This window comes from Chelonoidis abingdonii, chromosome 7, assembly GCF_003597395.2.
Source record: "Chelonoidis abingdonii isolate Lonesome George chromosome 7, CheloAbing_2.0, whole genome shotgun sequence".
Taxonomy (NCBI): Eukaryota; Metazoa; Chordata; order Testudines; family Testudinidae; genus Chelonoidis; species Chelonoidis abingdonii.
Genome location: NC_133775.1, coordinates 59,636,172 through 59,651,634, shown reverse-complemented (window position 1 = coordinate 59,651,634; position 15,463 = coordinate 59,636,172). Strand labels below are relative to the sequence as shown.

The 15,463-nt window shown below is 49.1% G+C and overlaps 1 protein-coding gene across 3 annotated transcripts in view; it reads right to left on the bottom strand.

Moving 5' to 3' along the window:
* Window positions 1-15,463, bottom strand: part of SEC16B (SEC16 homolog B, endoplasmic reticulum export factor) — a 43,741-nt gene that overhangs the window by 7,162 nt on the left and 21,116 nt on the right. For 2 of the 3 annotated variants that reach the window (XM_032804790.2, XM_032804791.2), the window contains exons 14-18: window positions 12,519-12,624; window positions 8,269-8,409; window positions 3,863-3,976; window positions 2,584-2,653; window positions 1,398-1,691 (exon numbers count right to left, since the gene is read on the bottom strand). In XM_032804790.2, coding sequence (XP_032660681.1) covers window positions 1,398-1,691; window positions 2,584-2,653; window positions 3,863-3,976; window positions 8,269-8,409; window positions 12,519-12,624 — 725 coding nt within the window. The remainder of the gene's footprint in view (window positions 1-1,397; window positions 1,692-2,583; window positions 2,654-3,862; window positions 3,977-8,268; window positions 8,410-12,518; window positions 12,625-15,463) is intronic. The other variant, XM_032804792.2, reaches the window with a different exon arrangement.

Below are 15,463 nucleotides of genomic sequence, written 5' to 3'. Positions count from 1 at the left end.
CCCCTCCTCTCATTCCTGATGGACTCCTGGGACCTCTGCCCCATCCAACCACCCCTTCTCTGTCCCCAACTGCCCCTGGAACTCCCGCCCCTGACTGCCCCCCATCGCCCCATCCAACCCCCACTCTCCTTCCTGACTGCACCCCAGGACTCCTGCCCCATCCAACCACCCCTTCTCCCTGGCCGCCCCTGGAGCCCCTGTCCCTGACTGCCCTCCGCCGTCTCATCCAATTCCCTCCTCCTTCCTGACTGCCCCCCCAACCCCTGCTCCCATTCAACCCCCCTGTTCCCCGCCCTCTGACCGCTCCAACCCCTATCCACACCCACGCTCCCTGACCACACCAGCCACGGCACAGCACAGAGCACCAGGTCAGGCTGCGGCTCTGCAGCTTCGCTGCCTGGCAAGAGCACACAGCCCCACCGCCCAGAGCATTACACTGGTGGCACAGTGAGCTGAAGCTGCGGGGGAGGGGGATAGCAGGGGAGGGGCCGGGGGTAGCCTCCCAGGCTAGGAGCTCAGGGGTCGGGCAGGAGGGTCCCACAAGCTGGACGTGGCCCACGGGCCATAGTTTGCCCACCTCTGCATTAGGAGCTGAAGACACTTCAGGTACATCTACGGCACATACTAAAAATAGCATGTAGCCATGGCAGCAGAAGGAGCAGAAGAGGCTCGCCACCCTGAGCATGAGCTAGTGTCTTGGCCAAGTACATAGTTGGGGTGACTAGCCCCTCCTGCCTCTCCCACTGCCCTGGCTATGCTCTACTTTCAGTGTGCTAGCTCGAGCCAAACTAGCACGGTGATGTATCCTGGAGCTAGGAATCACCCCCATAGCTTCATGTGTAGACGTACCCTTGGAGCATTGGTCTTCTCTCTGCTGGATAAGACACAGTCCCAAGCCAGCAAATCCAGGGTGAAATGCTCTGTGCGCAGGAGGCACCAGGTTAAAACACAAACCATGTTTGCCCTAATGCTAGATTGGGAATCCTATTAAAATGGGACCAAGGTGAAGCAAAGGCCATTTGTGAGCATCATTCATGCAGACAAACATCTCAGCAGAGAGGAAACATGGGAACTCTCCGCTGACATGCCACGCTTCCAGAAAGAAAACCCATCGCCACAGGCATGTGCGAGAGCCTTCATAAAAAAATCAGTCAGAACAAAGTGGTGGTTTAAATCCACCTCCGGCCCATCTATTCCCTGGAATGGAGAGAAACCCCAGTGCTGAGATCTGTGCCTGAACTTCCCAAAGTTCAGGAGCCGAACACTCCAGTTCCATCTCTCATCTGAACTGTCCAGTACGTATGTGCCCTGCTCACCCCCAGCCCAAAACACATTTTCCCAACCCTCCTCCCAAGAATCATCACAGATGGCCTACAGCACAGCTCAGGCAAGCTTACCTGGTGGCTGGTAGACCTGTGGGGAATGGTCATTTGAAATTCCTCCTAGCGAGAGGTTTGCCCCAAAGCTGACCTCTGTGGGACGATTCTCTTGCATGGCATCAGGTGACACAGACGCTATGGTCTGCTCTGATCCCTCCACCCAGGAATATGCACCAGGCGGAGAGGACATGTTCTCCTGTAGACCTGGCTGATACTGGCCTGTCCTCTCAGGAGCAGGGGGGTTATACTGCTGGTGCTCTAGGTTGTGCTGGTAGCCTGAGTTTTGTGCAAACTCATGATGAAGATCTCTGTCTGGAAAACAGATCCCAGGAATTTACTCAGGATATTTACAGTTTTTTTGAATGACTCAGGGTAACAGAATTCCCTTCGGTGTCATTGTACATGGAAAGTTGGCCTGAGAGACACGGCAAGAAAAGACCGCACAGGAATAAGAGTGGTTAAGGCATGGGGCATTGATACAGGTCAAATAACACAGAAGAGCTTTTACCTCCTTGGTGGGGAGAGGGTGGTGATGAAAGACAGGAGGGGCAATATGCCTCTGGGTGCAAGAACCCCTTAGAATGGAGCCATGACGGAGGCAGAGCCAACTGAGAGGGGTGAGAAGAGGAAGAATTCAGAAATTCTGAGGGTCCCACGGCCTCCTGTTCCCCTCCTACCTACACACTGGGAAGGGAACAAAACTTATCAAAAAGCTCCACAACTTCCCAGCTGCCGTTGTTAATCTCCACCCTCCCTCAGCTCCATGGGGAGGTGTAGCAGGCCAGGGCTGAGCTATGTCATCAAAGTCACTGATCCACAGGGCACCAAGACCCAAACCTGTAGATCCCTGGCCAAGCAGAGACAAGATCACATTCCTGGAGCTCGACTGATGCCCCCACGCAACACCCTTTGTGGGGAGATGGCAATGCATGGTCCATTTCTAGAGTGTGTTGGAGAGATGGCCAGCAAGACTCGGAGTCTTTGCTATCCTGGGAGAGCAATGCAGAGGGTCAAGGAGGCAGTTTCCAATTTGTTCCAACTGGTCTCCCATATATCTGGGCATGCTCCACATCTGGAGAACCCCTCCATCTCTACCCAGAGCGGCCTAGATCCTCTAAGGTATGTAAACACCTAACTTCCTTTGGTATTTAGGTGCCTAAATATATTTGAGGATCTGGGCCAATGTGTTCATTCCTTTCTTTACCTGCTGTGGATCCGCTGACTCTGGAGAGCGCTGGCTGAGCGGATGCCAAGTTGGGGAGGTCTCCTTCCTTCTGAAAGGATTTGAAAAGTGGATGTTACAAAATAAAGGGAAAACTAGAAAGTATGATGCCCAGAAGAATTGTCTCCAAGGCACCGGTAATCAAGACATAATTGTCACCAGAGTGAAAGCCACGCGGGCTCCTGGTGAATCACAGCCACATCATGGATAGCGATCTCTGCCTTGTTTCTGCTCCTTCCATTCTCCAGCTTCCAGTCAGCTCCAGAGACCATGTTGGAGATACACTCACCACGCCATCCTCCCCAGGCCTGCTTTTCATTCATCCCACGGAGAGGGTGAGCAAGGAGTGCACTGAATCCTGGGGCTCTGTTCTCCTGCTATGGCAAGTGAATAACTCTACTCAATTCAACAGCTATCACTCAGATCCTACAGTCCAGAGGGTGAACCAGGCGCAAGGACACCGTTAACGGCTCCCTCTGTGGGAAAGCTGGAGCTGTTCAGAATACAGCTATTGGGCCTGATTCACTTTAGTGGAGTTACTGCTAATTTCCACCATGGTAGATGAGATCAGAATATGACCATTGTCCTTTTTGGAAGGGACAGGATGGGGAGCCACAGGGAGGGGAAAAAGAGACAAAACATGGAGACAGACATTACATTTTAAGGGAACATGTTCATGGGAAATTAAACCGCACAGAAGCATATACTCAGGGTACAGGGACTGGAGAGAAAGACATGTCTCTAAGCATATGGCAATGAAACCACCTGCAACATCCTCACATACAAAGAGGAACTCTTTGCACAACAACCTTCTCATCTTCTAATCACTTTCCTAAAAACAAGACAGGGAAAGGTGTGTCTTACCCAGCACGAGGCTCTTTGACTCTCTAGTGCCTAGCCCGGAGACTGCTATGAATTCTGGGCGATACATTCCCTCCCACTTCCACAGAGACTTTGTGGTCCAACAGGAGAGAGCCTGTGATGCTAGCCATCACGAGCTCTGCACAGTATCAACAGTGTGCTTTCCAAGAAAGAAGGGGAAGGAAGAAGCCTTCCAGAACCCAGGTAAGAAATCCCCTTCGGACCTTAGTGCCTTTCTAAACACTTATCTAGGACTTACTATGCAGGGGAAGGATGCACCTGCAGACTGACCACACCATAGGGGCTGGTCGCACAGCACATCCTGTTTCGCCCACCCCAGAGGACTGTGGCAATCATGAAACATGATAGAAAGAGCCACTCCAAATCCCATCATTCTCACCTCCCATTGCTGGCCTCGGGCTCGGAGCTGGATGAGCCAGTCAGGTTCCAGGTTCTGTTCCTGCTCAGGTCTTTCCAATAGCAATGGGTCAGAGAGCTTCAGCTGCTCTGCAAGCTGTGCAGTGGTGTGGGAGAAGGCGGTGGGGAACAGATGCTTTAACTTGGTTAACCTCTCAGATGCAGAGAGCACAGACTGACAGTCATAGCAATTAATGAGCTGCTAGGCACATGGACCAGGGAAAAGCCGTTAACTCAATGAGTGCAGCATTTCCTCATAATACATAAGAATAATGCTCGGCATTTCTATAGCACCTTTATTATTTCTATTGCAGTAACATCTAGAGGGCCCAGAAAGGTTGAGCTAGGTGCTGTACCTTCCCTAACCTTCCCTCAGAGGATCTCAAAGCACTTTACAAACACCACCCCTGTGAGCTAGGTCAGCACCATTATCCTCATTTTCCAAGTGGGCAAACTGAAACACACAGAGATCAGCGTGACTCCCACAAGAGTCCACAGTTACATAGGTGCCGACTTCCCCTCTTTCACATGGGTGCTCGACCCTGCATCTGCCTCCGACCCCATTCCCACTCCACCCCTTCCATGAGGCCCACCGTTTCCCCACCTCCATTCCAATCCCTTCCCTAAAGTCCACATCCCAACTCTGCCCCCTCCCTGCCAATATTCCAACTCCTTCCCCAAATCCCCACCCCAGCCGTGCCTCTTCCCTGCCTCCTCCCCTGAGCGCACCACGTTCCACTCCTCCTCCTCCTCCCTCCTGGAGCTTGTTAACGCTGCCAAGCAGCTGGGAGGCAGAGGAGTGGGTACGCGGCACACTCAGGGGAGGAGGAGGAGGTGGGGCAGGGGGTGAGAGGAACTTGGCTGCCAGCAGGTGCAGAGCATCCGCTAATTTTTCCGCATGGGTGCTCCAGGGCTGCTGCACCCACAGAGTTGGTGCCTATGCACAGTTATCCATCAGCAGGACCAGGAAGAGATCCCAGATTTCCTGGCATCCATTCCTGGGTGCTAGCCACATAATTCCTGTGGGAGGTGGAGGGAGTGTTTGCAGCGGCTAGAACATGAGTCTGGGAGTCAGGCTTCATGGCTTCCATCTCTATCTCTGCCACTGACTCACTGCGTGACCTGAGCAAATCTCTCGCTGTGTATCGGTACAATCAGAGCCTGATTTCACTCTTGTTTGAAAAGCACTGCAAGAACTCTAGAAGGGCAAAATCAGGGTCACTTGGTTCTCTCTGTTTAGGGTACCAAAGATATGCCAGGATGTGTAGCACACACCCATGCCCATCAGCCTTTTCAGGCACAGAAAGTACATGTCAGGTCAGAAGGAACTTGCCCAGTTTTCTCCTCTGTGTTGTATTTGGGCTTTATGATTTTTACCATTTGTTCTGACTGTCAGCCAGCACACATGGTAACAGGGTGCTCAGCTCCCTAAGCACTTGCCAAAGGCAGGGGGAAAAATCACACTATTGATATAGCAGTGAAGAGACCTGCCTAAGGAGATACAGCAAGTCAGGGGCAGAACTGGGCCTAGAACCTGAGCCTCCTGACTTGCTGGCCAGAGCCCTACCTGCCAGGGCCACCTTGGGGGGGGGGGGGGGCGACAAGTGGGGCAATTTGCCCCAGGCCCCAGGCCCTGCAGGGGCCCCCATGAGAGTTTTTCAGAGCCCCTGGAGCGGGGTCCTTCACTAGCTCTGGGGGCCCCGGAAAACTCTAGCAGGGCCCAGGCCCCTGGAGCTTCTTCCGCTCTGGGTCTCTGGTGGTAATTCCATGGCGGGGGAGGGGTCCTTCCGCCTCAGGACCTGCCGCCGAAGAGCTGGGTCTTCGGCAGTAATTCAGCGGTGGGGGCCCCCCGCCGTAGGTCTTCGGGACACTTCGGCGGTGGGTCCTGGAGCAGAAGGACCCCCCCGCCGCCGAATTACCGCCAAAGCGGGGGCCCCCCACTGCTGAGGGCCCCAGGCCCCCTGAATCCTCTGGGCGGCCTTGCTACCTGCTGGACCACACCATTGCTCCACTAGGCTGTTAGATACCTGGCTGAACTCTTAGCATGACTCTGTAACTGACACTCGTGACATCTGCTCCGTAGAAGGTGACAGAGTCACTCTTTAGCCAGACAAACAGATGGACTAATTCACCACTAGCTAGTGTAACACCATTGTCTTTGATCAAGTGACAGCTAATTGGCCAGGAGTTACTAGCCAAGGACATTAGTTAAGGGTTATTATTAATGATGATGATAGTGGAGATTGTGCAGTAAAACAGACAAACATAGAGTAAAAAACATGCCCTGCCCCAAAGAGCTTACAGACAAGACAGACACCCACAGCCTGCAATCAGAGACAATAATTAACAGGAGAGTGAGTAAGGAAAGATTCCTGGCGCATGAGCAAATGGAACCATATCGGAGAAGTTGTTTGTCCAGGTGGGCAGGGTCAGATCTTGTCAGATACAGACATGGGGTCATTCTAAACCAATACCAAGAGAGACGAAATTAGAAGTGTGATTATTCTTAAATGGGAGGATATTTAATCCAAAAGCTAATACGTGCTTTGATCCAGTATTAATGAACCAACACCTGGTTGTAAATCGTCCCTGGCTTCAAAGGAAGAGAAGTCTTAATCAAACACTAATATGGATCATAATTTGTAACACAGTCTGCAACATCAAAGACAAGAGAGGTGCTATGACTGTGCTGTTTTTTTATCTGAAAGCCTGTTCTCACAGGAGAAGTGTTATTCCCAGCAGAACTGCCCATCTGAGAGGCTGTTAGAGTAAATAGGTTTCCACAACAGGTGGATACAAGTAAGTGCTACAACATTATGTAACTCTAACTTTAGGGCTAGAGTGACAGGGATTTTCACAGCACCTGGCTCAGGTGTGTATTATCTAAGTATTCTTTTTTTCTCTCTTTCATCTATATTGTGGCAATGACCAGGAAATATTTCTTTTGCTTCATTTCAGATGAATTAGGTTTTGAGTGTATTGTTCCTTGGGCTCCACACTATGGAGCTTTAGAAGGAAATAGAACTCAGAGAAAGATGAATGAGATAGACTATGAATGGGTCCAGGACAATGACAAGGTTGTGCTGCAGAAAGGGCAGGTGCCACTGTCAGTTTTATAGAGCCAAATGGTTCAAGAGACAGCTGCCTACTAAAGGGATCGGTGCAGTCACCTGTATCACTGGAGCTTCATCCACAAACAGGGAGGCAATGTAGTCTAGTTGATTGAACACTGAACTGGCATGCCAAAGACTTGAATTCTAGCCCTGGCATTGGCTTGAGCACATCACTTCTCTGCTCTGTGCCTCAGTCCCCCCACCCCCCAATCTGGGAAATGAGTACAAGGATACTGTCCTCCTTTGTCAAGTGCTTTGAGCTCTACTGATGAAAAGCCGTATGTAAGAGCCAGGTGCTGCTGCTTATTCTTCTGTTTTTTTGGGGACAAAGGGGTTGGCTTGTTTTTCTAACGCCATCCCAAACATGACAAAATAGGACATTTTCTGGTTTAAAATAAAGACTTCTGAATACTTTAATCGCTAAAACAGATGTGAAAAATTACATCTTACCATAAAACAACAACAAGAATACCCAGCTCTGACAACTTCAATAACACACCCCAAATCCTGTAGCTGTTGTGAGATTATGATTACTTGTGGAATATTCCTTCTAATGCAAGTCAGACCAGTTCTAATAGTGAATAGCTAAGTTGCTGCTTATGGACACACACAAACATCCTCAGAATCAGTTATAACACCTGAGTTTGCAATATACCATGCAAATGTTATCCCAGAATGATACATTCAAGAGGAAATATCAAGAACCATTTTTAAAACAGATTTTAACTTCATAAGTCTCCACCATTTTTAACTTTGTAGAAGCTTCAAAGTGAGATTTCCTTCTTCTGCAATTTCGTGTTCTTTCCTAGTTGGCACATGATGCCCCTTCCCCCTCCGCTCCCCTTTATTTGATATTAGACTTGGCTCTTGCATAGTTGTTTCAGCACCATGAGTGAGGCCAGCACATCTCTCATTTAGGCAGCTGCTATGGAAAAATCACCAGAGGCAGCCAGACAGCACAGCTTATTGCATCCCAAGGGACTCACATAGGTACTGGGTTGATCTTAGTTGTCATACACCAGCAAATAGATGTTCAGGGCTGATTTTCAGAAGTGCCGAGCTCTTGGGGGCTCCAGGAGCTCAAAGAAATTTCCTCGCAGCAGAAGGTTGATTGTAAGTAAAATATAGGCCTAGGCAACTTGACAGCATTCCTGAAATCTGCCTCATGTAAATCAGGGGCAAAACTACCAACAGGGCCAGGATTTCACCCATTAAATACTTTAGCTAAGCCCCACCCTCAGCCAAAGCAAACAAGGACTGGTTACAAGAGACGCACCTTAATAACCTGTTCTAACAGCACCGGATGGCTGGCGTGGGTCTGGTCTAGTAGAGCTGTGCCAATCCCTTCGCAGTAATGCAAGGCCTGGGAGGTGAGCCCATAGTCCGCCAGGCGTCCAGCGTAAAGGAGTTTATACGCCTTGGAAAAGGAACGAGAAAAATGACTGTCTAGGCGAGGAGAAGAAAAGGAAGGAAGAAGCAGCCCAGCTGCTCTGAAGGTGAGGTCTCTGTACAGCCTTGATGGAGGTGTCTGACTCAGAGGCAGCATGGTCCAGTGGGTAGCACACAGCACTGCAAATCAGCAGCCCTAGAGTCTAGTTTTGGCTCTGCTTTGTGACCTTGAGTAACTTCCCTCTCTGTGCCTGTTTCCCCTTGCTGGTCTTCTCTATTTAGACAGTTGGCTTTTTGGGGCACAGACTCTCTCTCCCTAAGCATCTATGCTGCACCCAGCCTAGTGGAGGCCTCTCGGTGCCTAGACAATGAAATACCAACTTGGATTCAAGGAGGGAACAGCCCAGCCCTATTGCAGCACCATGCCATTGCTCAGAATTCCGCATTAACACGTCCACTTAGAAAGGCACGAAATAGAGACAGGCTCAGTTGGTCATGTCTTAGGTGCAGTGGGGCTGAAGGTCTCATTATGATCTATACGGGGCGTTTGTCCATATCAAAAACCCACCATCCATTGCAGCAAGCTAGCTGGCTCGGCTCACCTCGGGCTCGCGGCTGGAATTGCAGCGAGGCTGGTTTTGAAGTCAGGGTAAAGATGTGCCAGCAGATCTGTGGGGGAGGACTCTAGCCAGAAATATTTATTTATTCACCTGATTTGTGCAGCGCTTGAGGCTGCAGCAGCTGGGTGCTTATGCAAAATGTTAAAAGTACATCAGTTACGCATGGCTATTAGAGAAGGAAAAGCTAGGAAAAACTAAAGCAGATAAATACATGTGGCACTCTGCCCTGAAACTTGCTAGACTCATGCTCTGATGATCTGTGAAGGGGAATGAATTCAAAAGACCTTCCATTGAGGAAGCTCTGCTGAGCCCAGGGAGGGCCTGATCTCTCACTGCTTTGCATCTGTGCAAAGTGTGTAACCGTCACCGTTCTGCTTTGAACTTCCTCTGCACAGGCATGAAAGGCAGCGAAGACTTAAGCCCTCCAGGTGGATTTTAAGGGCGGCCCCTCACAGAGCACATAGCAGTGAGTCTAGCTAAAAGGTGATTCTTTGCAATTTTGTGTAAGAAAAGAAGAGCTGCAGCCTCCTGGGTCACTGGATGATAAAGGAGACTGAGCACTTATGGACCCTACAGGACCCCAAGGCTGTGAATCACCTCGGAGAAAAGCAGCCAGGCACTCTCAGCAGATAGGCAGCATCAGCACTTTCTCCATGACTCCAAATGCTTCCCCTTTCCCACAAGCCAGGTAAAGAGCTGTAAGTCAAGAGGGAGGTTGGACTAGCCAGGGCTGGAGTAGCAGGGGGTGTGGCAAGTCAGAGTAATGATGGTGGCACTGTTTAAGACTGCACTTGGCGAGAAGTGCAACAGGCCAGGAGAGAGGGGGACAGACAGTGATAAATAGCAGTGACACTAGTAAATGGGCCTGGATCCCCAAAGGGATTTAGCTGTTGCAATGCTTAATTTTTAGGTGCCTAGAAAATCGCTGGCACAACAATGCGATCCACAAAGCCTGAGGGCTTGGCTACACTCGAAACTTCAAAGCACTGCCGCAGGAGCGCTGCCATGGCAGCACTTTGAAGTGTGAGTGTGGTCGCAGCGCCAGCACTGGGAGAGAGCTCTCCCAGTGCTGCACGTACTCCACCTCCCCATTGGGATTAGCTTGCAGCGCTGGGAGCCAGGCTCCCAGCGCTGTGGCACTGTTTACGCTGGTGCTTTACAGCGCTGTATCTTGCAGCGCTCAGGGGGGTGTTTTTTTCACACCCCTGAGCGAGAAAGTTGCAGCGCTGTAAAGCACTAGTGTAGCCAAAGCCTGAGTTAGGCACCTAGACTCCCTATACAATGAATGGGGAGACACAGGAGCAGGGCTGGCTTAGCTGCCATGGAGAGGCCCAAGATAAGACAAGACATGCCCAGACAAGTAACTGCTGAAACAACTATTATGAATATGTTTATAGTAAATAAGGGAAGCAGAAGCTAACTACACTCACTGCTGTGGATATGTCTAGAGTAAACACAGTAGGCAGAAACACCCTGAAGTGAGATGCTTGCCTCACACATTCTCCAAAGCGATTGGTCTTTACATGTGAGATATATAGAGGTTAATAGCTAGGAAAATGCATATACAATATGCTGTGTGACATGAATTGGAATTGTGGTATCACCCTGTACCTAAACTCCCTGCGCCTGGGCTTAGCCAGCATGGATGAAGAGCTGTCACATGCCTAATTTAGTAACCGGAGTGACGAGCTGGAGTCGAAGTTTCAGGGGTCCCAGAGAACTGGATGAAGTGTTCTCCCAGAAGACGACAAGGTGCTCTGGATAAGCTGAGCAGAAAAGGTCTCGGTGGGAATCCCAACAGTAGGCACCTTAGACTATGATCCATGAAAGCCAGCATGCTAGCCAATGGGACACACCAAAGCAGGGGTGTGCTCTAAGCCCTGCCCCTCTCACAGAGTTCTGAGCCTATGTCCAGGTTGCAGGGAGGCAACTATCTCCACTAGTGATCCACAAACGGGGGGAAGATAGGCCCTCCTTCACCCAAGCCACATGTGGGACCTGATCTGGTAGGCATGTCTAACTCCATGCAAAACAGCTAAGGGCAGGGAAGGAGGAGGAGCGGATATGGGAGGCTACCAGTTCAAGTCCCCACCCTCTACCTGATGAGGAGAAGAGATTTGTAGAAGGATCTGCCCTATGGGATAGTCTGATGTAGGTTTCCCTCAATCTCTCCTATTGAGGCTGTGCCACTTTAATTAAATACATAAATAATTAAATATTAATTGGGTCTTCCTATAGCCCTGTGGTTCAGGCACTCACTTGAAAAGTGGCAGAGCTCTGTTCAAATCCCTTCTCATGAGGCTGAGGGGGGACTTGAACCAGTGGTCTCCCACATCCAGGGTGGGTACCCTAACCATTATAGGTTATAAGGGAAGCTCTCTTCCCACCTCTTGCTGTTTTGTGTGAACTTAGGCATGCCCACTAAATCAGACCACACACACGTTAGGCGGACAAACATCTATCTTTCCCCAGGTTATGGATCGCTCTGGGCATTAGATGTTAGACAAGGGTCTGGGTGCCTACAGTAAGGCAGCAAACTCAGAAGGCAGAAATTTTGGCATCTAGAGAACTTTTAAAGTTCAAATTTAGGCTCCGAGTGAGTTTAGGCACCCACAGGATTCGGCAGCTGCTGAGCAGGGCTTTCATGGACAGCAATGAGGCCTAAAAATGCGCCTAAGTCTGGGGGTTAGGTTCCTAAGTCCCTTTGTGGATTTGGGCCAGGGGCCTCTCCCTTTCTATAGTTCCTTTCATCATTACCACTTTACAAATACTACATAAAGCCTCACAACCCCACAGCAACACAGATGAGAATTAGCACACTCTTTACATGGGTGGGGAAACTGAGGCACACAGCCATACGACTTGCCAATGGCAAGTCCTAGTCCCTTATTCTAATGACTAGATGATGCTGACCATCAACAGAGCTGTATGTAGTACCCACGAATGGAATAGCAAGGCACCCTTCAGGTGAGGACAGAGATGCACTTGCAGAGTAAGGGTAGGACTGAAATAAGGGCACAGCAGGCCTGGCATTGACATGCACTGGCAGTACTGGGTGAGGAAGCTGGTGCAGTGCCTGCGTGTACTTTGCCAATACTAATGCATCCTACACTTTCACGAGCTCCTAATTCACTTCCCAGACACAGAGGGGATGAAAATAACCTTTCACCCTCAACTCTGGGTTATAGAAATTGAGACATTGTCCTGAGCTGTCTATACTGGGTGAGCATGTACCCAGCCAGCAACGGCTGAGGCTGATGCTTAGACAGGAGATGGAGGAAGAAGAAAAGAGAAAAACCTGTCTGTAAATAACACTGGGTGAAGCAAGGCATGGAGGATAGCAGAATTCTTTAGGGACCATTTGAATGCAGAATGTAATTGTATACCATAGTCTGTGGCAACAGGCATATCAGAAATGTATTAGGTTGTGATTTGTGAAGAAGTTACATTACAGCACATTGAGCACAGGAGGCCCTGCGCATGAAATGTACTGGCTGTACCTGACCGTTTCTGTTACCTGGAAGGAGAGGATGAAGGATTTGGGACGTCCCAGCATCTGACAATACTCAAAGATTTCAGTCTGTAGGATAGATTCCATCCTGGCAAACTGTACAAATGTCTGACTGAAAGGAGAAGACAGAGAGGTCAGGTCAGGAACAGAAAGCAAGACTCTTCCTCTCCATGATAAACCTGCATGTCTGGGATACTGAGCATCCATCCCTCACCCCACCAATCTTCAGAATGTTAAACTGACTAGGAGCAAAAGTGAAACTGATTAATGCCACAGCCAGTCAAATCCCACCAACAAAAGCTTCCTTATAAAGCAGGTAAGCACCAAACCCATCCACACAAACCTTTAAAACAAAAAGAACGGAGAGTATTTGTGGCACCCACAAGTACTCCTCGTAATTTTTGCTGATACAGATTGACACGGCTACCACTCTGAAACCTTTAAAAGCAAGAAAGCGATGAGGTACGGCAATCTTCTTTAACATCCTATAACACCTGGCCCATTCACTCACAGACACACTCCATCCGGCACTCCTTTGCCCCTCCAGCACATGCAGAACCACAGGGCACACCCCAAATCCCTTTAGCTCACACAGCAGCAGAAAACCTCTGAAATATTAATAAGTGTTTACGAGAGGCACCTGTACATTGTCTAAGTGTGTGACATGGTATTTGTAAATGGAGCAAGTCTGAAACCTCCATCATGCTAAAAAGGAACAAACAGCATAAATGGCAAAAAGCAAATTAGATTGCTAAAATCCTTTCACTGGTAGTAGTCTGGAGTGCTAGTAACATGCAGGATTTTTTTAGTAAGTAAGATTTCTGGCTCGGCCCTGAGAGAGGTGGCCTGCCTTGAACTCTTTGAAAATCCCAGCTCTTAAAAAATATTTTGTCCCTTTACAGTAAAATACTCTATCTACCACACTCAATCAATGGGGATCTAGGTTCTACTAGGCAGCCCAGCAGACTGTGAGCTTGCTTTCCACTGCTTTTTACCCTCTGTGCAAACATTCGCACCTGTGCACAGCGAATGGCAAACATTGCCATTCCAAGTGGGCAGCTTTTTACATCCACTTTGCCCAGATGTAAACGATAACTCCAGGCAGCAGTGAATCAGACCAAGTGAGATGGGGCTGCTGAGCAGTGACCTTCATTCGAAGATCCAGAGCAAAGAGCCTCTCCAAATGAAACAGATCATTACTCTCTTCCAGACACAGAGCTGAAGTCACTTCAGTCAGTAGCCTGGTTTTCAGAACCAGGCTGATCCCTGTGGAACTGGAGTCATAGTGACATCCAGTGGCCAGTTTGGTTAAAGGCAGATGGGTTCTCCCCAGCTGACACCTGAGGGATACACCCAGTCTCCAGGTTTCAGAGTAGCAGCCATGTTAGTCTGTATCCACAAAAAGAACAATTTTAATGGTGTCCAGTTTGCAAATTAATCGAGTGACCAGGGACATTGAAGTGTTCGCCAACTGGTTTTGGAATGTTATAATTCTTGACTTCTGATTTGTGTCCATTTATTCTTTTCCGTACAGCCTGCCCGGTTTGGCCAATGTACATGGCAGAAGGGCATTGCTGGCACATGGTGGCATATACCACATTGGTAGATGTGCAGGTGAACGAGCCTCTAATAGTGTGGCTGATGTGATTTGGTCCTATGATGGTGTCCCCTGAATAGATATGTGGATAGAGTTGGCAAAGTGTGTGTTGTAAATGACTTGTCTAGTTTTTGTAAAGTCTATTTATGAGGAAGTTTGTGTAGAAGGTTGGTTTTTCATGAGAGTATCTAGTTTTGAGAGTTCAGTCTTAATCTTCCCCTGTTTGCTGTATAGGATGTTGATCACGTGGTTCTGCACTTTCTTTGAGAGGGTTACCAAAAGAAACTGCTCAAGAAACTTCCTAAAAAAGCTCAAGAGCAAATCTGCACAGACACACCCCTAGAACTCCGAGCAGGGGTATTCTGTCTGCTACCCAAGATCCATAAACCTGGAAATCCTGGACGCCCCACCATCTCAGGCACTGGCACCCTGACAGCAGGACTGTCTGGCTATGTAGACTCCCTCCTCAGGCCCTACGCTACCAGCACTCCCAGCTATCTTCGAGACACCACTGACTTCCTGAGGAAACTACAACTCATCGGTGATCTTCCTGAAAATGCTATCCTACCCACTATGGACGTAGAAGCCCTCTACACCAACATTCCACACAAAGATGGACAAGCCATCAGGAACAGTATCCCCGATAATGTTACAGCAAACCTGGTGGCTGAACTTTGTGACTTTGTCCTCACCCACAACTATTTCACATTTGGGGACAAAGTATAGCTTCAAATCAGCGGCACTGCAATGGGTATCCACATGGCCCCACAGTATGCCAACATTTTTATGGCTGACTTAGAACAACACTTCCTCAGCTCTTGTGCCCTAGTGCCCCTACTCTACTTGCACTACATTGATGACATCTTCATCATCGGGACCCATGGAAAAGAAGTCCTTCAGGAATTCCACCATGATTTCAACAATTTCCACCCCACCATCAACCTCAGCCTGGACCAGTCCACACAAGAGATCCACTTACTGGACATCACAGTACTAATAAGCGATGGTCACATAAACAACACCCTATACCGTAAACCTACTGACCACTATACTTACCTACATGCCTCCAGCTTTCATCCAGACCACGCCACATGATCCATTGTCTACAGCCAAGCTCTACGATACAATCGCATTTGCTCCAACCCCTCAGACAGAGACAAACACTACAAGATCTCTAGCAAGCATTCTTACAACTACAATATCCACCTGCTGAAGAGAAGAAACAGATTGACAGAGCCAGAAGAGTACCCAGAAGTCACCTACTACAGGACAGGCCCAACAAAGAAAGTAACAGAATGCCACTAGCTGTCATCTTCAGCCCCCAACTGAAACCTCTCCAGCGCATCATCAAGGA